The sequence below is a fragment of the Cervus canadensis genome, chromosome 4, assembly GCF_019320065.1.
Source record: "Cervus canadensis isolate Bull #8, Minnesota chromosome 4, ASM1932006v1, whole genome shotgun sequence".
NCBI lineage: Eukaryota > Metazoa > Chordata > Mammalia > Artiodactyla > Cervidae > Cervus > Cervus canadensis.
In genome coordinates, this window is record NC_057389.1 from 102,120,347 (window position 1) to 102,145,511 (window position 25,165).

Below are 25,165 nucleotides of genomic sequence, written 5' to 3' on the forward strand. Positions count from 1 at the left end.
TGGGAAAGGCCTAGGACACTAAAACTTTTCTAAAAACAAAAGGCAGAAGACAAGGGGGTCTGTCTCAGGCAAGGCCCTATGGGATCCTGCTCAATTTCATTATCATGTCATACCAGGGATTACTTTTTTTAGAAGTTTTTTTTTTTTTAATGTGGGCCATTTTTTTTTTCAAGTCTTCACTGAATCTGTTACAGTACTATTTCTGTGTTGTGTTTTAGTAGTTTGGCCATGAGTCACCTGGGATCTTAGCTCTCCGATCAGGGATCGAAACCGCATCCCTGGCAGTGGGAGGTGACGTCTTAACCACTGGACCACCAGGGAAGTCCCACCAGGGATTACTTGAGGGCTGTGCCACATTATCGACAACTCTGTCTTGCTCTGAAGGCACTATTTCCCATGTTTTCCCACCATACTGTATGTTTTCTTCCCCCTCTCCAAACCCTGTTCTTTGAAAACAATGCAGATTGTCTTAAAGAAATGCTCCTTACGAGAGTCCTTGATAGCACGGACGGAGGTGTCATGTGATAAAGCAAAGACACTGACAACCTGGAAAAGTTGGAAAGTGATTTTGAAGAATATGCTTTGAGGATGAAGACGCTGAGGAAGCCTTAACTGATTCATTGTATTTCTTTGTTTGTAGACAAAGCAGCATTATATGATGAAAATCTTGAGACTCTTTAAGAGGATATAAATTAAGGGGTGGTGGTCTAGTCATTAAGAATCTGCCTTGCAATGCAGAGGACTTGGGTTTGATCCCTGGTGGGAGAACTACAATCCCACAGGCCTCAGAGCAACCAGGCCCATGCACTGCAACTGCTGAAACACACACGCCCTGGAGACTATGAGCTGCAACTACTGAGCCAGCCTGCCACAGCTGAAGAGTCCATGCACCACAACAAAAAATCCCACACAACTGAGACCCGACAAAGCCAAATAAAATATAAACTAAAAGAAATGAAATAAAAATTTTAAGTGATCAAAAGCATTGTCTCAGTTTATTTGCCACGTTTACCCCCTTAGAACACAAATTATTGGTGAAGTTAATACTACCCTCAAGAGGATGAAAATTGGTTTGGGGGAGTGGGGGACAAGAAAACAAATATTTCAATAGGCCACAAAGTGGCCCTCCAAATCTTAAACCTCCCTGACAAAATCTTAATTCATCAGTATTTAACTTTCTCTTTAAATTAAATTAAAATGGTCTCTTTAGGAGGTAATAATGGGGAGTAAAGGTTGAGAAACACTTTCCTAAGATTTATAAAATAATGCATAATCTTTATAAAAAGATTTGTAAAAGTAATCCTCTTATTTGAGAGGATGGCCTCACAGTGGGTGACAAGGGTCGAACACTCAGTATGCATTGGATTACGTTTGTGCCTCAGTTTCTCTACCTATTAATATAAAATTAGGATGTTAATTAAAATTAGGGTTAAGGTTAGGGTTTTATTAATATATAATTAGGATGATCAAACCAGTCAATCCTAAAGGAAATCAGTCCTGAATATTCATTGGAAGGACTGGTGCTGAAGCTGAAACTCCAATACTTTGGCCACCTGATGTGAAGAACTAACTCATTGGAAAAGACCGTGATGCTGGGAAAGACTGAGGGCAGGAGGAGAAGGGGACGACAGAGGATGAGATGAGATGGTTGGATGGCATCACCGGCTCAGTGGACATGAGTTTGAGCAAGTTCCAGGAGTTGGTGATGGACAGGGAAGCCTGGCACGCTGCAGTCCATGGGATTGCAGAGAGTTGGACACGACTGAGCGACTGAATTCAACTGAAGATGATTTACATAAAAGGGTGACTGTGAGAATAAATGAGGTTACCCACATGAGTTCATATAAGTACTACCTGTTGTTGTTGTAATCATCATTCTCATTTTACAAAAGAGGGAAGAGAAGTTCAGAGAAGTCAGGCCACTTGCTCCAGGACACACAGCCTTGGAAGTGACAAAAAGGGAGCTCCTAAGCCACCCGGTTGCCTAGGGGAGAACAGATCTTCCCACCTGAGTCTGTCCTGTCCCTTCCTGAGAAGTTGGTGCTACCTGGTTGCCCCCAACCGCTGGCGTGGGAAAACTGTTCCTTCCTTGGCGATCTCATCAATTCCAGCTAGCCAAAGGTTGAGCCTATGGCTGGAGAATTGGGCAGTCATTTGCTGCCCCCTGCAGGTAGAACGGGAAAAGGCTGGCATCTTGCCCTCTTTAGTCGGGCCCCCTCTAGATTTATGGGAGCTTGCTTCTTACTTCTCACTTTTTCTCCCTCTCCACACTGCTAATCCCCTCCCAAAAAAGTCCCTGGCACAGTTTGGGCAACAGAAGTACAAGTTTAAATGCATAAACGCAGATACTCTTGGACTCAGCAATTCCACTGCTACAGATTCAGGCCACTTGCAAAAGTCAGGTAAAATTTATCGGCACGTAGATGGTCATCCGGGAGGGCGTCACTCAGCCATCAGACATCCAGCTTTGAGAAAGGTGGAGTAGAGATGTACCTGCTTTCTTGTGAAGAGTTTAGAGACATCTGATAAATGAAAAATCAGAGACAGAAATAAAAGAATATCACACAGAAAGATAGATATATATACACACTTCTAGGTTTCCCAGGTGGCTCAGCAGTAAAGTATCCACCCACAGTGTGTGAGATGTGGGTCCCACCCCTGGGTCGGGAAGTTCCCTGAGGGAAGGAAATGGCAACCCACTCCAGTATTCTTGCCTCTGAAAGCCCATGGATAGAGGAGCCTGGCGGGCTACAGTTCATGGGGTCGCAAAGAATCGGCCATGACTTAGTGACTATACAACAACCAACACACATTTCTGTGCTGTAAAGAATCAAAATGAATGTGTTAATCGGTTTGGAAGGAGATGGGCAGTTTCTTCTCTTTTGTTTGTTTTTTCTACTCTTGTTTTCCTTTTTCTTTCTTTCTTTTAACCTTTTCTGTACTGCATGGTTTTCTTACATGGAGCATGCACACATATGTGTGTGTGTGTATATACATATATTTAATGTTAGCAAAAAATTATGGGAGATTTTAGGTTTCTTCCCTGTTTTCCTCAGTATTAAAAATTCAACAATAAAAAATTTTAACTCATACATGAAAACAAAAAAGAAAAAAATCCATAAAAGCAGTCATGGTATTCTGATAGAGAAAAGAGTCAAAGAGAAAGCAAGCATGGAGTTAAGATCCCATTTTTACTTTTTTAAATTAGAGATAAGAGATTGAAATAAAGAAATTAACACAGCAACAGATTTTTTTTTTTCCCCTAGATGGGTGTGATTTCTACTGTGGGTTTTTCTGTATTTTTTTAAATTACATATTCCACAATTAATGTTTGTGTATCTTTTGTAATCTGATAAAAAAAAATAAACAGATGCACAACACTTGAACGTATTTAATGCTAATGAGTTGTGCCAAAGAGCTGATGCTTTCGAATTGTGGTGCTGGAGAAAAATCTTGAGAGTCCTTTGCACAGCAAGATCAAACCAGTCAATCCTTAAGGAAATCAGCTCTGAGTATTCATTGGAAGGAATGATACTGAAGCTGAAACGCCAATACTCTGGCCACCTGATGCGAAGAACTGCTGCTGCATCACGTCAGTCGTGTCCGACTCTGTGCGACCCCATAGATAGCAGCCCACCAAGCTCCCATCCCTGGGATTCTCCAAGCAAGAATACTGGAGTGGGTTGCCATTTCCTTCTCTAGTACATGAAAGTGAAAAGTGAAAGTGAAGTCGCTCAGTCGCATCTGACTCTTTGCGACCCCACGGGACTGTAGCCTACCAGGCTCCTCTGTCCATGGAATTTCCCAGCAAGTACTGGAGTGGGTTGCCATTGCCTTCTCCATGCAAAGAACTGACTCACTGTAAAAGACTGATGCAGGGGAAGATTGAAGGCAGGAGAAGAAGGGGACGACAGAGGATGAGATAGTTGGATGGCATCATAGGCTCCATGGATATGAGTTTGGGCAAGCTCAGGGAGATAGCGGCAGACAGAGAAGCGTGGTGTGTTACAGTCCATGAGGTGGCAGAGTCAGACACGACCTAGTGACTGAACAACAAAACAACACAAAAGTGACAATACTCGTGAAAGGGTACAATTTAAATGGGTGCATTTTACTGTCTATAAATTGTACCCCAATTAAATCGATTTTAAAAAATATTTTAAATACCACAAAAGTATTTCACATACTATCCTCATTTACCTGAAAAACTAAAGATTATTTATACGGTTTACAAAATTAGTTTATCCATTGAACGCTCAAATATGGCAGTGACAGAGAACACAACATCCAAATACGCACAAACTACTCAAGAAAACGTTGCTGTGCTGTGCTTAGTCGCTCAGGCACGTCCGACTCTTTGCGACCCCATGGACTGTGGCCCACCAGGCTCCTCTATCCATCGGGATTCTTCAGGCAAGAATACTGGAGTGGGTTGCCATGCCCTCCTCCACGGGATCTTCCCAAGCCAGGGATGGAACCCAGATCTCCCGCATTGCAGGCGGATTCTTCACAGTGTGAGCCACCCGGGAAGCGCCAAGAAAACGCTGGGTTTTAGGAAATACGGGCTGTGTTCAATTGGCTTCCCAGGTCCAGGCGACCAAGGCGGGGGAAATCGGGAGCGGGAGCCAAAGTCTGCAATGTTGGCAGGAGACAGGACACAAAGACTGGGTCGAGCTTGACTCCCCCGGCCAGCGGCCCGGAACCCGGAAGTGTGGCTTAAGTCAAGGTTCCAAGACCGCATGCGCACCGCCTAGATGACCAATAAAAACGAAGGGAGGCGGGAATGGGGGCGGGGCTATCAAACAGGAAGTGTGGCGTTTTACGCCCCGAGCTTTCCAGGAGGCCATGGAGGCCTACGAGCAGGTCCAAAGGGGGCCCCTGAAGCTGAAAGGCGTCGCAGAGCTCGGAGTGACTAAGCGGTAAGTCCTGAGATCCCTGGAGACCCTGTATTCTCTTCTTTAAGCCTCTCCCTGAGACCTCCGGGTGTTGCCCTCTGACGCGCCGTTATCCACCTTTCGTACCCGTCTCATCTTCTAGGAAGAAGAAGAAGAAAGACAAAGACAAGGCGAAACTCCTGGAAGCGATGGGAACGAGCAAAAAGAGCGAGGAGGAGAAGCGGCGCGGACTGGACAAGCGGACACCGGCCCAAGCGGCGTTCGAGAAGATGCAGGAGAAGCGGGTAAGGCGGGTGGGAAGCCCAGCGATGCCCCGCGTGCGGATCGGGGTCTCCCCGGGTGGATTCGGAGGCAAGCCCCGGGACGCACGGGGGAGGGAGGGCGGCCAGAGAGGACCTTAATTCCGGGGAGAAGACAGTGCGTAAGAGTTCACGGCGGGAAAGCTCCGAGGACAAGAAGGTTCTTCGGACCACAAAGGGGAGAGACAGAGACCCAGGTTTGCATTCCAGCGCTGTCGCTCACTTGCCCCGTGACACTGGGTCAGTGACTCACCGCTTGGTGCCTCTGTTTCCACAAATATAAGGGTCAGGATGATGCTGTCTCCTGAGAGGGATGGAAACTTTGCGTGAGGTAACGTAGATAAATGGCACTTCGTCTGGCATAAAGTCAGTGCTCAGTTGATGTTGACAGTTGACGTTAAATGAGCATACTCGCTGCTGTAAGTCACCACATAGTGTTTCCATGACAACTTTGGCAGCTTCAAATATGTTGTATTTTCAAGATCTGATGAATGATTTCTCTTAATGTTAGATATTTAACAAATTCGGGTGACGGAAGGATAGGTCAGCGTGGGATACGTAAGTTCTGACCATTATGTTTGGGCGAGGGAGTAATCAGTCTAGGTCCCGAACCACCGGGATGCTGTTTTCTCCCCCACCTCCCCACTCAAGAAGACTTTCGGCAATGTTTAGAGACTTTTTCTTTTCTTTTTTTTACAACTTGGGTGAGTTGGGGGGTGGGAAAGGGCGCTGCTAGTGCTTGAGGCAGTGTGCGCCCGGCAAAGGTTGTTCTGGCTCAAAATGTCATTAGTGCCCAGGCTGAGAAACACTAACCCTGGTCTTGGTGATTTGGCCCAGTAATATCAGGAAAAGTTAACTCATTACTTCCAGGCCTAATTGAGTCATAGGAGAGAAAAGAGAGAGCGAGAACTCACTGGCTTTGATAAGATTGCGTCCCATTCTGTCTCTGCTGCTCTTAATGATGTAACTCTGGGCAAGCTGGCTCACCTCCCACACCTTAATTTCTTCATCTCTATGGTGGACTCAAGTCCCAACCTCAAACAAATAGGTTTGTGGTGAGGATTTAACAAGTGAATGCACTTAAGCCACTTTCTTACGGTTCTAGTCAGAGGCAGGGCTGGGATTTTACTGCTGGAGTTGGGATGGGATGGGAGAGAGAGGCTCATACAACTGTCAAAGTGACCAATAATGGCCCCTCAGAGTAGGGCAGTCATAGTGGAAGTAATGGAAGATATCAGGTTTGGGATAGGTTTTGAAGGAAGAACAGCCAGATAAGCTGTTGGGTTGGGTGTGGGTTGGGAAAGAGGAATCAAGGGTGATCAAGATTTTTGGTAGGAGAAGCTGGGTGAATGGAGGTGCTGGTTTACTGAAATTGGAAGGACTGTAAGTAAAGCAGGTTTCTATAAAGTGGGGGAGCAAGATCTTAGTTTTAGGGATTTGTTGGGCTTCCCAGGTGGCTAGTGGTAAAGAATTCACTTGCTATTGTAGGAGACGTGGTACCAATACAGGAGACATAGACCCAGTCCCTGGGTCAGGAAGATCCCCTGGAGTAGGAAGTGGCACCCCACTTCAGTATTCTTTATATATATATAATTTTTTTATTTTTGACCGTAATGGGTCTATTATTGCTGTGAGGGCCTTTTTTCTAGTTGTGACCAGCAGTGGCTACTCTTCCTGGTATTGTGAGGGCTTCTTATTAAAGTGGCTTCTCTTATTGCCCCACTCCAGTATTCTTGCCTGGAAAATTCCATGGGCAGAGGGGCCTGTTGGGCTACAGTCCGTAGGGCAACTGAGCAACAGAGTGTGCGCCTGCACACACACACACACACACTCTCCAGCGGTTACGAATCTGCCTTCCAGTGCAAGGGACGTGGGTTTCATCCATGGTCAGGGAACTAAGACCCACATATCTTGGAGCAGCTAAGCCTATGTGCGGCAAGGCAACGTGCATGGCAGTGAAGACCCCGAATGCCGCAACAAAAACCCAGTGCAGCCGAAAAAAGAAAAGATCTTGGTTTTAGAAGTTAAATTTGAGTGCCCGTTAAAAGTTCAAGTAGGGAATTCTCATGGACATTCTTTGATACCTGAATCTGCAGTTTGGAGGAAAGGTCTGGGTAGTTGTTCCTTCGAGGAGGCATAATGACAGAAGAGGTCTAGGATCAGACCTCTGATGATCTGAGGGTGGGAGAGAGGAAATTGCAAAGGAGCACAGGATGGAAGGATACCAGGAGAGAGCATGTCCTTAGGAGCTGAGTGGAGAAAGTGTTCCAAGAGGAAGAAGCAGGACTTCCCTGGTGGTCCAGTGGTTAAGGATCCACGGAACTAAGATCCCACAGGCTGTGGGATCTACACCCAAGTGCCACAACTAGAGAGAAAGACCGTACACCACCATTAAGAGCCCACCCTCACACAGCCATAAATAAATCTGATTTACCTTGAATTACCCTTAAAAAAATTTACCCTTAAAAATTCTTTTTTTTTTTTAAATTAGAAGTGATCAGCTGCACTCTGAGCCATTAGTTGGCATTTGTGATCGGGAGGAAAGGAAGACTGATTTGAGTGGATCCAAATGGGGGTGGGGAAAGGCAGAAGTGGAGACAAGGATTTGAAACAAGTCTCGGGAGATTTGCTGTCAAAGGGAATGGAGAAACAGTCCTCCAGCTGGAGGGTAGAAGATCAAGGTGAAATTTTTCTTGTTGGAAATGAAGTACTCCTGAGGGTTTTGTTTGGTGGAGGAGAGGGGCATGGGGGAGCAGGTGCGGGCAAAGCAAGGACAGTTGGGAAATGCAGATTCCCTCGTGGAAGAGTGTTGGATTGAGCACAGTGGGCCTTGTAGGCTGGACAGCTCCTAGAACGAAGGCTCCAGCCTGGTGGAAAGGGTCAAGGCTTGGCATCTCCAGCTCCATCACCCACTCTTCACTCTGGTCCTGGCTTTTTCTTGTCTATGAAGTGGGGTATGTGACAGCACCCGTAATAGCCTGTGAATTTGGTGCATGGAATGGGAGGAGGGAGGGCAGAGCCCCGCCAAGTGCCTGGCGTTGGTGACAGCTGGTCAAGTCAGCATGGCCTCTTGTGAGGAGACATGGACCCCACGTAGGCTCACAGCAGGAAGAGGCAGGGATGGACAAAGCAGATACTTGAGAGAGAGTGGGAGTGTCAGCTAGGTGGGAGCCAACTGGATGTAGAGGGGGATGAGGAGGCAGCAAAGGAGACAGCCAGGTGGCAGTCTACAGTCTATCTCAAGCTTCCCTGGGTTGACTGGGTTTAGTGGGGTGGTTCTTCTGCTGGCCTCCCTGGGAACCTGGTATAGTCAGATGGCAGCTGGAGCTGGAGCCCCGGCTGGAACATGCTTCACCATGGCATGTCTGGTACCTCAGTGCTCCTTCCAGGACATGCCTCCCCACATGTCATCTCATTCTCCAGGTCCTTTCTTTCCAGCAAGGTCATCAGACATCCCGCATGATGACTAGCTTCTAGAAACACAAAGCAAAAGCTGCTAAGTCTTCTTATGGCTTCGGCACTGGCACTGAATTCTGTTAAGTAAACTGTGTCATGGGACCAGCCCAGAGTCAGCATGGTAGGGGACTGCACCAGGACACCAGTACCAGGCAGCTGGGTTCATTTGCAGGGGAGGTGGGGGAGCACCACAGTGAGTTGGCCGCAATCACCCAGCTAGTAAGTGAGAAAGCCGGATGTGGCCCCAGGTCTGTCTGACCCTGCATCCCATGCTTTTAACTCATACCAGGTACCACTGGTGTTAAGCACAAGGAATGGGGGAGGTCATGGTGGTACAGGATGGATGTTCCAGAATTACACTTGTCAAGGTGATCTGGATCTTGTAGCCCTCTTAACACTGTGTACCATCACTCAGGAGGCTCAGTGGTAAAGAATCCACCTCCAGTACAGAAGATACAGGAGACACGGGTTCAATCCCTAGGTTGGGAAGATCCCCTGGATGAAGAAATGGCAACCCACTCCAGTATTCTTGCCTGGAAAAATCCCATGGACAGAGGAGCCTGGTGGGCTATAGTCCATGGGGTCGCAAAGAGTTGGACACGACTGAGCACACACACATTACCTTCCTCATTTATCATGCTTCCTCAGACCCCTTCTGAGACTTTTCTTTTTCTGCAAACTGGGAAAGCAGTCAATTGCCCAAGGACGCAGGAAGCGCATATACAGCTCCCAGCAGGGTCTCCTTAAGTCAGTGCTAGTATGTCTCCCGCCACTCAGACCGAAGGGCAGCGGATGTGAGTTCCTAGTGGTGCATGTGATGGCCAGGCATCCCTGTTGGACCCTCCTGAGTGGAGTCGAGGGAGGGGCGGGGTGTACATCCTGAGACCTCCAGCCATGCTGAGTGTCAGAGCCAGGCTGGCCCGGGCTCCTGTCTTCCACCCGGTGCTGGCCTGGCCTGCACCAGGCGTGTGACTCACCTCCACTTCTCTCCTCTCTTCAGCAAATGGAAAGGATCCTGAAGAAAGCATCCAAAACCCACAAGCAGAGAGTAGAGGTGAGTCACGTGCTGCTGGGGGAGACTGGGCCACGTAGGGGCCAGGCCAGGCCGAGAGGCTGGAGCCTGGCAGAGGAGCCACTGGCATGCTGGCAGATTTACCCAGCCTCCCCAGGGTCATTTAAGGGCAGGGCATCCAGAAGGCCTGGCAGGGTGGATTTGAGAGGGGGTGGGGATTCACTGCAGAGAGACAGAACGTGGAGAAAGGGGACTGGGCACTGCTGACATGGCATTTCCCCTCGGCTTTCCCAGGACTTCAACAGACACCTGGACACACTCACGGAGCACTATGACATTCCCAAAGTCAGCTGGACCAAGTAGCAGGCCCACCCCGGGTACCTACCGGATGGCATCGAGGAGGAGCAGAAGGCAACGTCGCAGTTATGTTTGGGGCCTTGGTATTTTTAGAAACATTCTTATGCACACATCCTTGCGTCTTCTGCTGAGACAGTGCTTTTCAAAGCTGTGTGTCCTCATTCTGGAACTTGATTAAAGTAGGACTGTCCTTTTCCTCAGTTTTGATTTCTCAGTAGCGCATAGAAGAGAGACCTCTTTAGTTTGGAAGGTTTATCCAGAGATGAAGGTTATTTCTGGGTAAGTGCGGTGGAAAAGTGTTCTTAACCCCAAATTGCCTCTGGCTCTTTGACAGCCAGCCAGCTGGCTTTGCGTGGATAAAACTGACTCCAGAGAACAAAGAGCTGATGTCTTCACAGCCCTGAGTGTGCACATCCCTGTAGGGCCCTGCATGGCCTGCCCTTCTAAGTTCCTTCTAGCTTGGAGCTTGTGCTCTCCTAGGGCCTGGAGAAGCCACTTGGCGCTCCATAGCCTTCAAACTGCTTCCTCCTGGCCAGTGAGAGAAGACAGCCTGGGAAACAGAACCACCACCTAAGGCACCGATGGGACACACACCTTGTCCCTTTCTGATCCTGTGGCCAGCGTGTACCCTCTTCTCCCAGCATCCCCATTCCAGACATGGGTCTAGTGGGTGTCACCATGGCAGACATTGCCAGTCAACACAATTTTCTTTGTAAGGGAACCCAGCCAGACACAGCCTGCCATTTTACCCGCAACTGTGGGCTCCAAGCAGCCCCCCGTATTTATTCAGAGTTGGTACATTACACGTTTGGCATTCACCAAGGCAGAGCCCCAGCACAGACAGACGTGCACACAGCCAAAAGGAAGGACTCGGGTCCCCATGCTGCATAGCCAGGATCTCCAAGGGCCTCTGTGTGCCCACCACATGAGGATCACATTGCATTTGCTATTGGGAGAGAGTGTGCTGACAGAGATGCTGAAAGAATAAGAAAGGGAAGAAAAACCAAGTATTGAGGACTGCCACATGTGGAATGCAGAATAAAACAAAAAAGTTATTAAATATAAGTCTGAGTAGCTTAATTATAGGCTGTCTGAGTATCACTAGAAATGTTGCCTCTTGTATTATCACTCACAAAGAATGTACAGTATGTACAAAACTATCCCCCCTTCAATTTGGAAAAATTAGATGACACATGTTTTCACCTGTGGTTTGCAACCCACCTAAGGGAGGTGACCTACTGTCTTATTAGCAGTGGCTCTTTGGGGCAGATTCCCCCATTAACTGGAAGGCGCTTTCAGGCCTTTACCACCCATGGGTCAGCAGTTGGGGTCTTCAAGCATGATGTGGTGGTGCTGTGAAAAGCGTGCATTGACAGTGGGGAAGACAGCTATTCCAATTCTCCCTGCCCATCAGACCACTCCAAAACAGAGAGACTGAAAACAACGGGATTTCTCTCATGATTCTGTGGGTTGACCAAGCTCAGCTGGGAGGTTCTGCTTCATGAGGTGTAGTTTACTTCATCTAGGTTACAGTGACTTGTATGGTGCCAGAGATCTTGCAGAATCTCTTCTCGTAACGTATTCCATGGGGCCAACACAAGTCACTGCCAAACCCTCTCTGGGAGGGAACTACACAGGGCATGGACAACCAGGAGATGTGGTTTATTGAGGCCCCACAGTCTACTACAGTGGCTCAAAATCTATGGTAGGCTCCCCTGGGGAGCATTAAGAGCCACTGATGCTGGGACTTCCCTGGTGGTTCAGTGGTTAAGAATCTGCCTTCAGGTGCAGGAGACGTGGGTTCCATCCCTGGTTGGGGAACTAAGATCCCACATGCTTTGGGGCAGCTAAGCCCAAGCGCCACAACTAGAGAAGTGTACACACCCAACAAAGAGCCTAAACACTGTAAGAAAGACCCAGGGCAGCCAGAATCAGAAAACACTCCGGTGCTTTGTGGGTGGGCTTCCATCACAGGTTTTTGAAGCTCCCCGGGTGACCCCAGTGTGCAGCAAAGTTTGAGAGATTCCAGTCTAGCACAATCAGCATGGTCTTCTTTTGAGATGTCACAGAGTTCACACAGTTCATTGACTGCGGCTTCCCTGGGGGCTCAAACAGTAGAGAATCTGCCCGCAGTGCAGGAGACCCAGGTTCAATCCCTGGATCAGGAAGATCCCCTGGAGAAGGTAATAGCAACCAACTCCAGTATTCTTGCCTTGAAAATTCCATGGCCAGAGGAGGCTGGCAGGCTACAGTCCACGCGGTCACAAAGAGTCAGACATAACTGAGCAACTATGGTCCTATACATTCACTGCCAAGGATGAAATTCAGGTGTGATTCAAATTCCTCCACATATGGAGAAAAGTAGGTTACAAGTAATTTATGTGTAGTGTTGGGGGCTTCACTGGTGGCTCAGACAGTAAAGAACACCTGCCGAATGGGGGAGACCTGGGTTCAGTCCCTCGATTGGGAAGATATGGGGAAGGGCATGGCAACCCAATCCAGTATTCTTGCCTGGAGAATCCCAGGAACAGAGGGTCCTGGGGGCTACAGTCCATGAGACTGCAGAGTCAGGCACACTGAGCAACTAAGCCCAGCACATGTGCTGTGACAGTACTTTTGGCACCTGGAAGTCTGTTTCCTCAAAAGATTTTGTCCTCCTAGCCCTGCTGACACTGTATTAAACATCTAAAATGCCCAGTTGCCACTGTTCAGTCACCAGTCCTGTCCGACTCTTTGCAACTCCATGGACTGCAGCACACCAGACTTCCCTATCCTTCACTATTTCCTGGAGTTTGCTCAAACTCCTATCCATGGAGTCGATAATGCCATCCAACCATCTCATCTGCCTCCCCCGTCTCCTCCTGCCTTCAACCTTTCCCAACATCAGGGTCTCTTCCAGTGAATTGGCTCTTCACATCAGGTGGTCAAAGTATCAGAGCTTCAGCATCAGTCCTTCTGATGAAAATTCAGGGTTGATTTCCTTTAGGATTGACTGCTTTGATCTCCTTACTGTCCAAGGGACTTTCAAGAGTCTTCCAGCACCGCAGTTCGAAAGCTTCAATTCTTCGGCGCTCAGTCTTCTTTATGGTCCAACTCTCACAGCCATATATGACTACTGGAAAAACCATAGCTTTGACTGTATGGATCTTTGTCAGCCCAGAGCAAGCCTGAAAAGGAAATGCTCCATAATGGGAGTTGTTACCTCTCCTGGGTGGTTTTTCTTTTTGCCTTATGTTTTTGTCATTTCCTCAATTTTTTTTTCAGTGAGATATTTGTAATTAGAAAAGAGACATGTTTTTCTAAAACACTGCAATAAATTAGGCAAGAATGAGGCCAGGTAAAATATGATTTCTTAAGACAGTTGGTGTCAAAAAGGCTCTCTTGTCTGCAATGTGCAAGAATTCTTCCAGCCCAGGATTCACTTGATAATCTTTAAAGATTTGTCGGCAAAATCTTGGCTGTCTGCATACCAGTGCCAAACAGAAATACTGAGACAGTTGTGGAGGAGAAAGAAAGAGTGGCTTTATTACTTTGCCAGGCAAAGGGGGAACACAGTATGCTAGCATCTCAAGAACTGTGTCCCACCCCACCGCCACCGGCCCCCAGTGAGCAGGGAAAGGTTATATAGTCAGGCTGAGTATGTGATAAGGATCAAGGCAGTAACACTCTTGTATTTTTTCTTCTGCAGGGTCCTAGGTGGTTCATCTTCTAATCTTGTTGAGTCTCTGTCTCAGGTGGTTTTGCTGCTGCTTCTTTGATTAGCAACTCTTCTGCCCTTTGGAACTCAGAGAAGGTCAGGGAGGCCAAGAGCTCTGCCTACAAGGAATGGGGGACAAAAGGATCTCCATGCCCTGGAGTCCCACAGGGCCCTGCTCAGCATCAATTCTACTTTTCTTCTCTGTATTTTCTTGTAATTACATCTCTACCCCAAGTATAGTATATATAATCACAGAGTTGCAAAAACTCTCTTTCAAAACCCAAAATGGAGGTAATAGGGAAGATAAAAAGATAAATGAGAGGCAGGCAGCCTGGGTAAATGGTTCTAACACTGCTGGCTGGACTGGGCCCAGGGTACTGTGATGGTTCATTGGGATGAAATGCAGGGATTTTCCAGTGTTCATAAAGCAAAAGAGATATAATTGAATTAGATTAATCAGGAATCACAATCTGCATTACCCACACTAACCGCCAACGATAGTAATCACTTTTTTTTGCCTAGGTTCAGTGGGGTGTGGTGTTCAAGAGATCATTTCATGCAGTAAACTGGCACACTTGTTCATTGACAAGTGTTAACACTGACAGGTGACAGGCACTGTTATAAGACTCGACTTAGGGCCATTAAGAGAGTTTGTCTGACCTCTTTCCAAGAAACCATCTCCTTTGTTGCCATTGTTCAGTTGCTAAGTTATATCCAACTCTTTGCAACCCCATGAACTGCAGCAAACCAGGCTTCCTCGTCCTTCACTCTCTGCCAGTGTTTGCTCAAATTCACGTCCATTGAGTTGGTGATGCCATCCAGCCATCTTACTGCTCCCTATAAACCTACACAGCATTTTAAAAAGCAGAGACATTTCTTTGCCCACAAAGGTCCGAATAGTCAAAGCTTTGGTTTTTCCAGTAGTCATGTATGGATGTGAGAGGTGGACCATAAAGAAGGCTGAGCACCGAAGAACTGATGCTTTTGAATTGTGGTGTTCGAGAAGACTCTTGAGAGTTCCTTGACCTGCAAGGAGATCCAACTAGTCCATCCTAAAGGAAATCAGTCCTGAATATTCATTGGAAGGACTGATGCTGAAACTGAAGGTCCAACACTTTGGCCACCTGATGCGAAGAACTGACTCATTGGGAAAGACCCTGATGCTGGGACAGATTGAGGGCAGGAGGAGAAGGGGACAACAAAGGATGAGATGGTTGGATGGCATCACCGACTCAATGGACCTGAATTTGAGCAGGCTCCGGGAGTTGGTGATGGACAAGGAAGCCTTGCGTTGCTGCAGTCCATGGGGTCGCAGAGAGTCGGACACGACGGGGCGACTAAACTGATAAAGGGTGTCACAATTGGTGACCGTATACTTGTTTCCTAGACTTCCCCACCAGACTGTGAGTTCCGTATGGCTCTAGGTGGGTTCCACCACCAGGATCTCTCATCTAACTTGGCCTGCAGAGTGGGAATTTCCAGCTGCTATGGCTTCGCCCAGCCGGGCACCATACAGTGCCCTGCTTCAGTGGGCCCCGCCCACCGCCTCCAGGCCTCTCCCCGCCCCGCCCCTCTAGGCTTACTTCCGGGATGCTTGAGGGAGGAGCGGGAAATAGGGCACATCGGACAAACTGCGCCTGTGCACAGTGCCCCCTGCGCCGGCGCATTCTTGACCGCTTCGCCTCGGCCGGACATAACGGTCCGCGCGCGGCTCCCCCGACCGGAAGTGGAGACGAGCTGTCGCGGGGTGCGCCCGGCCCGGCTCACCGCCTGGCAGTCCCCGCTGTCGCCGCCGCCCTCGGCCACTGCCGAGGCTTTCCGCAGCCGCCATGTCCGCCAGTGCCGTCTACGTGCTGGACCTGAAGGGCAAGGTACCAAGGGCTCCCAACCCTCCGCGTTGCCAGGCAACCGGCGGGGGCCTCGCCCCGTGGGGACCCACCCTGTTGCTAGGTGACCGTCCAATGGGAGCCACCTTGGTCTTAGGCAAGGAAGCCGTTTGGCCTCACCTGAGGACTCCACCCTTTTGCTAGGTATCCAGGAAGGGGTCTTAGGTCCGCGAGCCCTGCCTTGCTGCTAGGTAACGCGGCGGGCTGCCGCAGTTGCCAGATAACCGACTGCACGACCCTCATCCCCACCCCTGTGAGTTGGGGGTTTTAGGCCTCTGTGAGGCCCGGGGCAACCGAGGCGGTGAAGAGCGCGGGCCGCAGCCGGCTGAGAAGCCAATCCTGGCGCCAAGGGGCTGCGCGACCCTTGACTAGAGGTGGTGAAGCGTGTCGGGGACAGTGTACCTTTGGGCCAGTACCGCCCTCTGGGAGCTTGGCCCGTTCTGTTTATCCAAAGATATTTGTGTTTTAGTCCCTTGAAGCAATTTCTTAATGTTCACTGTGACACTTGAGTTACCAGGGCGAGGTGAGGTGGTTGGCGGGAGTGCTATTTTCTTTTTTTTTTTTTTTTTGGTAAATAAGTATATTTGTATCATGTTTTAGATTCCACATATAAATCATATTTGTCTTTCTCTGTTTGACTTACTTGCTGCTGCTAAGTCACTTCAATCGTGTCCGACTCTGTGCGACCCCATAAACGGCAGCCCACCAGGCTCTGCCGTCCCTGGGATTCTCCAGGCAAGAACACTGGAGTGGATTGTCATTTCCTTCTCCAGGGAGTGCTGTTTTCGCAGAGGGAGAGACTGAGGCACAGAGAGGTGATACAAAGTGCCCAGGGTCACGTCGGTCACAGAAAAGTGGCAGGTCTAGGAGCTGAACCCAGAGTCGTTTGTTCATTTAGCTGATATTTGAGGAGCACTTACTAAATGCCAAGCAGGGTGCTAAGCTTCAGGCTGCCTTTGGTGAGAGAAACCAGAGTCCATTCCTGAACCTGGTCCTTCTGGAGCCCACGATCTGGTGAGTGGGAGGGACACTGATCTCAAAAAGCACAAATAAATGTAAATTGCAGTGGTGGAGCAGTGAGGATCTAATAGAGTCAGCCTCCACTGGGGATAAGGAAGCACTGCCCAGGGGGAGTGACACACTGGCTGAAATAGGAAGGAGCAATAGAACCCTAGGGCCTGTTCCCAGGGGGCCTTTCCCCGGGGGGTTTCTAGGAAAGCTTTTTATATGAGGGAGCTCGGAGTCTTTCAGAAGTGGCCTGCTGCCTTCCCCCAAGTCTGTCCTGGCTAGAGGGCAAGTGAGTATCTGGTCTCTTGCATTGAGGAGTAACAAGAATAGGACAGTTTGTTGTCGTTTAGTCGATAAGTCATGTCCAACTCTTTTCTGTGACCCCATGGACTGTAGCCCACCAGGCTCCTCTGTCCATGGGATTCTCCAGGGAAGAATACTGGAGTGGCTTGCCATGCCCTCCTCCAGGGGGTCTTCCCAATGCAGGGATTGAACCCATGTCTTCTGCATTGGCAGGCCTGAAAGGCAGATTCTTCACCACTGAGCCACCAGGGCTTCCTATAATAGGACAGGACCGACAACATTTAACCAGCTCCACAGCAGTGAGTGAAGGAAACATGGGTGCCAGTCCTAGGTGGAGTGGGCAGGAGTGCGCCCAGAAGCAGTAAGGAGTGAAGGGTTGAAATGCCTGCCCCTTGCTGCCTCACTCCCCACCCCCAGTACTTTCCCAAACCTCCCTTAAGTGGGTTGCCTTCCTTGGATGCCACCCAAAGTCAACAACTAGTGAGGCCCTGTGCTGGGCTCCCTTCTGAGGATGGGAGGTTGAGAAGGTTGAGTCCTTGGAGTCAAGGAAAGACACAGGACACCCCAGGGGTAGGAAGGTGCAGTATTCCCTGAGTTTTTGTAGCATGTTTTTTTTTTCTTATTTATTCAGTTTTAATTGCAGGATAATTGCTTTACAGTGTTATGTTGGTTTCTGCATGTATCAGCGTGAATCAGCCGTTGGTATACACATGTTCCCTCTTGAACTTCCCACCCACCTCCAACCCCCCATCCCATGCAGCATGTGTTCTTGATTCCTCCTTGGCTACCGTGTCACCAGAAGTCCCGCAGGCTGCCTCCTCAGATCACTCATTTCTCCAGCAAACATTTCATGAGCACCTAGCATGCAGCATGAGCTCAGAGGCTGAGCTCAATACCTGCCCCTGCTGCTCAGTTGCATGACCTCGGGCAAGCGTGTGAACTCGCTGAGCAGGCACACGAGACAAGCACAGCACCACCCATGGTCCACAGTGCCCTTGAGGTCTTGTAGCAGAGGCGCGTGGAAGCTGACAGATTCAAGCAGATGCATGGATCCCGATGATCAGTTAGCCACCACAGCAAGGTCAAGGCCCTCAGGTAATGCAGTTGCCCAACCTCAGTGTGGGTTGGCAGGAGAAGTGGTTACAAAAGGCTTCCTGGAAGAGAGAGATGCCAGCGCTGGGCAGGTGACCAGGCGGCAGTCAGGTCGACGAGGAGGTGTCACAAGAGGCCCACAGGGTGAGGGGCAGCCCGCTGAGGCTGGGTGGCCATGGGTAATGCTGGAGCCAGAGGAGGGACCCAGAGGGCCATGGGTGAACGGCATTCAGATGGGAGAGCAACAGGAGACCACCTTGATCCCAAGAAGGAACAGCTGCCATGAGGAGACTGTAGCCTGGGAGAAGCCTGATTATACGTGTCTTCCAGAAGAGGCTGCCGTGGGTGGGTTTGCCTCCCATCCTCCCTGACCATCCCGCATTTATTATTCCACTCCCCATGGACCTCATGTTTTGAAAGTCTGCCTTCTGCAGAAATTGCATTCAATAAAAAAGGAAGGTAATGGCACATCAAGGAAATTCACAACCACACGTCTACCTGCCAACCAGCACCTCTGATCTCCAAGAAAACCAGCGCGGCCACATTCAGCTGATGGAAAGCCCTCCAGGACACTTCTCTGCCCTTACCTTTCTTCTCTGCAGCTTCTAACACCACTACTGTGCTCCTCCTCAGCAGGCTTCCATCGGCCTCGAGGTTGCTGTGCCTCTGTTTCCCCCGTTTCTCTCACTGCTCCCGCTTCTCTCCTGCCCTCCCCTCGGATGTCGGCTCCTCCTGCTTGGGCCTGGCATGCCTCACTTACTGTTGCTCTACTTGGGGTAGGCTTTGACTCATTCATTCATTCATTCATTCCTATTTTTTGGCCATGCCTCACCACCTGCAGGATCTTAGTTTCAGGAGCAGGGATTGAACCTGTGTCCCCTGCAGTGCAAGCACAGTGTCTTAACCACTGGGCTGCCAGGGAAGTCCCAAGGGGCACGCTTTGATTTCTGTCACTGTGCCAATGACCTCTGAATTTGTATCAAAGTCCGGAACACTCATCTGGAGATCTGCGGGCCTTCAGGACACCCTGGAAGTCTCACAGCCATCACAAACTCGGCATTTCCCCAGATGAGCTCCGCACTACCCCCCAGCCCTGCTGTCTCTCTCCATCTCAGGGAGTGACACTGCCAACCACACTGCCCGTTTGAGACCTGGGCATTATCCTGCCCTTGTTTGCCTCACCGCCACACTCACTGCAGAGATGTTTACTGAGTAGCTGTTAAGGGCCAGGATCTGAGGCTGCCCTCACTCTCCTTAAGTGGTGCTCCTAGTACCCACCATGGGTACCTCCCATCCCATGGCTTTAGCTCCCCTGGTCCCTCTGCCTTTATCCCACCTGTATCCTAAGGCCTCAGTTTAAAGGTCACACCCTTGCAGAGTCTCATCTCCCTTGAAGCAAATAGCTCAGTGCGGGGACCCGTTTGTCTTGGTCGCCCTGGTGTCCCCAGGCCCAGCGTAGTGTATGGTAGAGAGCATGAGCAAGTGGGCCTCTGCAGCCCGTGTGATGAACGTGAGCAAAATATATTGCTCCATGCTCTTTTCTCAGAATATACTGGGGCCGCAGGGGCTCCATGCCAATTGCATCCCCCAAAGTTGGATAACCTGGAGTAGAAGGTGGCCTTGGGAAGCCCAGGGGAGCAATGTTTATGGAGTGGAAGTGGCTCTGCAGGGAGTGAGAAGTGGGGTTAGAACTCGGGCTCACCTTTGTTGACTGTGTGACCTCAGGCAGGTGGTGCTACCTCTCTGGACATCACTGTTCATCACTTTAAAAATATCGGTCCTACTTCATAGTAGAGGGGATTTCTATGAGGCAGCATATACTCCTGGCAAAGAGTATACGAGAGGGTATGTCGTAGTCCCTGGGCCAGGTACCCACAAGCTCACCCACTGGGTGCTGGGTCTCTAAGGGGCCTTCTGAACAGCAGTGAGTGCACAGGGTCCCTTGCCCACAGGCCACAAAAGAGAAACTAGGAAAGGAAGGTTCTTTCTCGGTCACTCACTTGACCACTCTCTCTCTCTGGCTTGCAGCAGTAAGACGATGTATTTTATGAAGCTAAGACTCTGTGGGAAGGAAATGGCAACCCACTCCAGTGTTTTCCCATGGACAGAGGAACCTGGCGGACTACAGTCCGTGAGGGTCACAGAAGAGTCGGACAGGACTTAGCAAGCATACGACAACGAAGGTTCTGAGGCAGGCAGTCCCCGGGCTGGTCGGCGCAGTGGTGTCATATTTGCGCATTACCGCGTCCTGCAGCTGGCTGTGCGCAGGGACACACGGGAGCAGCAGCTGCCCTGGGCCGCATCTCCAAATAGAGCCATGCTCACCACGGCGTAGCTTCACACCTCCTTTCCTTTCCTTCAGTGAGTTACGTGTAACAGACTGTGCTTACATAAAGAATATTGTTTGATGAATTCAGTCATTGTATACACCCAGAAAACCATAGGCACACTCTCCGTTACTTCCTAAAGGTTCCCCACACCCATCCATGTCCAGCCTGTCCCCAGGCAGCCACTAATGTATTTTCTGTTACCGTTTCCCAGGGTGTGTTTAAGTGGAATCACAGTTATGGTCTCCATTGTCTGGTTTCTTCCCCTTGACTCAGTGATCCTGAAATTCCCTCCTGCTGTCACCAGTGTCAGTAGTCATTCCTTTTCATAGCTGAGCAGTTTTCTGTAGTGTGGATGGACACAATTTTTGTCTCCACTCACCTGTTGGAGGATGTTGGCATTCTTGCCAACCTGAGTCTACTTAAAATAATGCACTGTGAGCATCCACACATGTGTGTTCAGGTGGATGTCTGGTTTCCTTTCTCTTGGGTAAATACCTAAGAGAGGAATGTCTGGGCTATAAGCTGATTTTAGCTTTCTGAGAACCTGTCAAACTTTACCAAAGTGGTTGTCACATTTTACATTCCCATCAGCAGTGCTGCACATCTGGACCCATGAGAGAGGGATGAGGAGATGGGTTTCTTTTCAGGCCACAGGCGGGATCTGGTAGGTGTGCACACTCAGCAGTGTCCCTTCCTGGCAGAGACAGAAGAGCAGGGTGCATGAACGCAGAAAGGCGTGGAGAGGGTCTGCACTGAGAGCCTGCAGGACGTTGTTTACCCTGGCGTCGCCCACGTGATTCAGTCCTGGACTCCTGCCCCACAGCCCCTCTACGAAGACTCTCACTGGCCCCAGAAGATGTTCACATGGGGAAGTGCTTTCCTTGAGGAATTCCCTGGGGCATGGAGACCGGATGGCCCTTTGATGGACAGGCGTGATTGGGGTTCCTTGGAGGGCAGGAGGCGGGTGGAACTCAAGGTGAAAGCGCCTTCCCTCTCTCCCACCTCCCGCAGGTGCTCATCTGCCGGAACTACCGCGGCGACGTGGACATGTCAGAGGTGGAGCACTTCATGCCCATCCTGATGGAGAAGGAGGAGGAGGGCATGCTGTCGCCCATCCTGGCCCACGGGGGAGTGCGCTTCATGTGGATCAAGCACAACAACCTGTATCGTATCCCTTTGTCGGCGGGTGGGGGCGATGGCTTCTGTGTGGGCTTGTGTGTGCGTGAGTACACACACACACACACACACACACACACACGTGCAACTGAGAGCCGCTGTCCCCAGGGCTGGCTGGCCCAGGCCAGCGGGGGGCCGCCAGGCACAGCCCTGTCTTCTGGAACCCCCTGCCGCCTAAGGATGACCAGTGTCACAGAGGTCCAAGGAGCCAGGACGGGTTCCTTGGGGAGGGAACATCCCAGAGGAGACCTGCAGGAAGGCCAGGTGTCTGCCACAGGTGGTGGGGGTTGGCAGGCAGGTGGGGTGCGGGGGACAGAAGCCTGGACTGTGAGGGGTGGTGGGATACAGAGAAGGGGAGGGAGTCCTCCCCACTCTGCCCAGATCTCAGAGCCCTCTGCGCTCAGGCCCATGGGGAGGCCTGCCTCAGCCAGTTCCCATCCAGGAGGTCTGACCGGCCATCCCGTGGGTTTGGTCAACCCCTCTAGGTGCGTTCTGGCATCTACACTGCTGCAGGAAGAGCCAGGCTTTGCAGCCCACAGCCCGTGCTCCGGTCGCCATGTGACTGGAGGCAGCTCCTCACCCCCCTGGTCCAGTGAGAGCAGTGATCCTCTCCTCGCAGCACTGTTGGGGTCAGCTGAGCTGTGCATGTGCATCGCGCCCAGCCAATGTGGGCTCTGTCCCCTTTTCACGGTCATGGAGACACATGGGACCTTGCTAGTGAAGGTGTGGTCCACGGGCTAGAGCACCCCTGGGAGCTTTCTGGGAATGCAGAATCCTGGGTCCATACAGCCTTGCCAGGTCAGAAGCTGCATTAGAGCAGGGCCATCCCTCGTGGGGTATGTGCACGTTGCAGGGTGGAAGGTGTTGGCCCGGGACGCTTATCCACGGCCCTGAGGCCTGGCTCTCTGCAGAGTGCAGCAGGCAGCCCGTGAGCCAGGAAGAGAGTGTCTGAGAAGCTGCCCTGGGTCTGGGCATGGTTGCCTCGCTGTGGGGGTGGGGAAGTAGCCGTGCCGGCTCAGCAGGAGCCGTCAGACCAGTTCCCGGTGGGGCCCTGGTGTTCGATGCGCGGGCAGCCGGCGAGGAGACGAGGGCTCGTCCCCCGGACGCCAGTGCTCCGTGCGTCCTGTCGAGTGGGCGCCTGCTCACTTCCAGCCCAGTTCCATTGTCGGGTGGCAGTTTCCAAGCCCAGCCAAAGGGTTGGAGGTGCCCGTTGCCCCTCCTTAGAAAGCACTGGAACCTATGGTGCTTGTACTAGGAAAGCCAGCACTCCCCGATTGGCCCTGCGTCCATTTCCTGAGGCCCTGTGCTAGGCCGGGATGAGGCTGGAAGTGGGGTGGAGACGGCCCCTTTCTCCCTCCTGGAGCCCACAGCTTGGCATTCGGGTGGCCAGGGTGCAGTGCAGAGGAACTGTTCTCCCCAGATGATCAAGCCCTTAGGGAAAGAGGAACAGGAAGTTCCCAGTACACACTGACCCCAGGAGCTGGGGACACGTCCCCGTGTCCAGAGTGTGTGCCAGTTTACACACATCACCTCAGTGAATCCACTCCCAAGCCCCTATTACATGGTAATTGTTGTTCAGTTGCTAAGCCGTGTCTGGCTCTTTGTGACCCCATGGACTGTTGCCTGCCAAGCTCCTCTGTCCATGGGATTTCCCAGGCAAGAATACTGGAGTGGGTTGCCATTTCCTACTCCAGGCATCTTCCTGACCCAGGGATCGAACCCACAACTCCTCTTGGCAGGCAGGTTCTTTACCACTGAGCCATCTGGAAGCCCATGGGTAAGAAAAAGGAGGCTTCATTCAAAAGGTTTGCTTCAGGGGGAAAGACTCAAAGACAGGCTCGAGCCAGAATTGGCCCTGAGCGTCAGGAAGGTCCTGTAGGTGATGGGCTTTGGAGAAGGGCAGATGGTGCTTCTGGTTTCTGCTCCAGGATGAGGCGCACTGCTCTCCCGGGGCTGCTCACCTTACTGAAGTGCCCGCTACCACACCTCGGGCTTCAGCCCTCCGCTCAGGCGTCATCTCCCCGGGCAGTGCCCCTTACCCGGCAGCTGGGATGGGTTTCCTGTGCCCCTGCTGCCCGTCTGTCAGCTGAGCGCTCCCTGGGAGCCGGGACCGCCCCTGTCTGTGACCACGGTGCCCAGGCCCGGCTCAGGCCGGGAGCTCGGGAGCCCTGAGGGCCGAGTCGGTGACTGGGGCAGCTCCAAAGCATATAGGGCACTGGGGTCCGGGAGGCGGCGCCCCGCTCTGAACGCTCCTTAACTGGCCGCCGTGCAGTGGTCGCCACCTCCAAGAAGAACGCGTGCGTGTCGCTGGTGTTCTCCTTCCTCTATAAGGTGGTGCAGGTGAGTCGGGCCCCAAGGGCCACAGAGGGTCTCCTCACCCGGCTCTGCAGCGTGCCTCCCCATCTGGGCCACCCGAGGGCCACAGCGTCTCTGGGGGGGCTGGAACCCCAGGAGGAAGACCCGAGAGGGGGATGCCATGGCCTTATCTGCCCCTCTGCCTGGTGAGGAGGGGGGAAGGAATGGGAGGAGAGGCTCAGGCTAGGAGTGTGCCCCGCTTCCAAAAGGGACAGGTGTGCCCCCAGCTGGCTGTGGAAGGCTGGAGAGTGACCCGCTGAGTCAGGGATTAGGCAGGTGGGTTAACCAGGAGGAGGGTGGAGCCAAGTTCTGCTCAGAATCTCCTTGGCGGGGCTGTAAAGGCACAGTGCCTGAGGCCCCACCTTAGAGAGGGGTGACACATGCCAGGCCCAGCTGCCACGAGACGGGGAGACAGCGGCATGTGCAAAGGCCCTGGGGCAGAAGTGCCTGTGGCGCCCGGCGTTCCCAGGACAGAGTGTGGCTCTGTCAGCAGGGTGGCTGGGCTGGACCTCGGGGTGGGGGCTGCGGCACAGGGCCTAGTGAGGCGTTTAGATTTCATTACAAGTCTGATGAGAGATGGTGGAAGGCTTTAAGCAGGAGACTGGCAAGACCTGATTTAAGATCCTCTCTGCAGCTGAGTGGGAAAAGAACCTAAAGGCAGCAGGGAGGCCAGAGAGGAGGTGGAGGGAGGGGCCTGGTGAAGTGGGGGCTTCATGGGGTTGAAGAGAGTGGACAGTCTGACCCAGCAGGCTTGGGGTGTGCCCAGGAAAGCTTTCATGCTCCAGATGGTGCCGTGTGCAGCTCACTCAGCAGTCACCTCCACTACACAGGGCGGCAGGGTGGTGAGAACATGGGGCAGGAGAGGCCCCAGGTGCAGCTGAGGGGTAGCCGGCATCCCCTGGGGATGGCCAGTCGGCGCTGTTTGTGATTTCCGAGGAGCAGCCCAGCAGTTGCAGTCCTGGGGTGTAGAGATGGGGAGGCGGGAAGGAGGAAGGTTCTCCTCCCTGCAGTGACTGGCATTGCCTTCCTGCTTCCGTGTTTGTGCTCCTGATAGGCCTTCTGTTGAGTTCCTCTTCCCCTTGGCTCCCTGGTGCCCCGGCTTTCATCTCTGAATTTTCTGTTGAAATGGGGCAGGCTTATCTGCAGGCACAACTGTACAGACCGGGGTTCAGGGAGGTCATGAGAGGCTAAAGAGCTGCTTGTCCTGTCCGCAGGGGCCCTTGTCCCTCATCTGAATCACTCCTGACTCAGAGGCAAAGGGTCAGGGTGAAAGAGAAGCTGGGAAGGGGCCCCAGGCCT

At 51.4% G+C, this 25,165-nt stretch overlaps 2 protein-coding genes across 2 annotated transcripts in view; both read left to right on the forward strand.

Annotated features, from left to right (window-relative positions):
* The first annotated feature begins 4,759 nt into the window (after positions 1 to 4,759).
* On the forward strand, positions 4,760 to 10,214 carry FAM32A (family with sequence similarity 32 member A). The gene is made up of 4 exons (XM_043467194.1): positions 4,760 to 4,919; positions 5,038 to 5,179; positions 9,651 to 9,704; positions 9,957 to 10,214. The coding sequence occupies exons 1-4, from the start codon at positions 4,846 to 4,848 to the stop codon at positions 10,023 to 10,025; spliced, it is 339 nt and encodes a 112-aa protein (XP_043323129.1). The 5' UTR covers positions 4,760 to 4,845; the 3' UTR covers positions 10,026 to 10,214.
* Positions 10,215 to 15,362: 5,148 nt separating this feature from the next.
* The window catches only part of AP1M1 (adaptor related protein complex 1 subunit mu 1), a 29,173-nt gene continuing 19,370 nt past the window's right edge, over positions 15,363 to 25,165 (forward strand). The window contains exons 1-3 of the mRNA XM_043467195.1: positions 15,363 to 15,587; positions 21,347 to 21,503; positions 23,784 to 23,851. Of these exons, the coding sequence (XP_043323130.1) occupies positions 15,546 to 15,587; positions 21,347 to 21,503; positions 23,784 to 23,851 (267 nt within the window). The 5' untranslated portion in view covers positions 15,363 to 15,545. The remainder of the gene's footprint in view (positions 15,588 to 21,346; positions 21,504 to 23,783; positions 23,852 to 25,165) is intronic.

What these genes read in the sequence shown, in the direction of transcription:
- FAM32A (XM_043467194.1), top strand. Translation starts at nt 4,846, where the DNA reads ATGGAGGCCTACGAGCAGGTCCAAAGGGGGCCCCTGAAGCTGAAAGGC. An exon ending in GAGCTCGGAGTGACTAAGCG is followed by an intron (nt 4,920 to 5,037) that starts GTAAGTCCTGAG and finishes CTCATCTTCTAG; the next exon opens with GAAGAAGAAGAAGAAAGACA. An exon ending in AGAAGATGCAGGAGAAGCGG is followed by an intron (nt 5,180 to 9,650) that starts GTAAGGCGGGTG and finishes TCCTCTCTTCAG; the next exon opens with CAAATGGAAAGGATCCTGAA.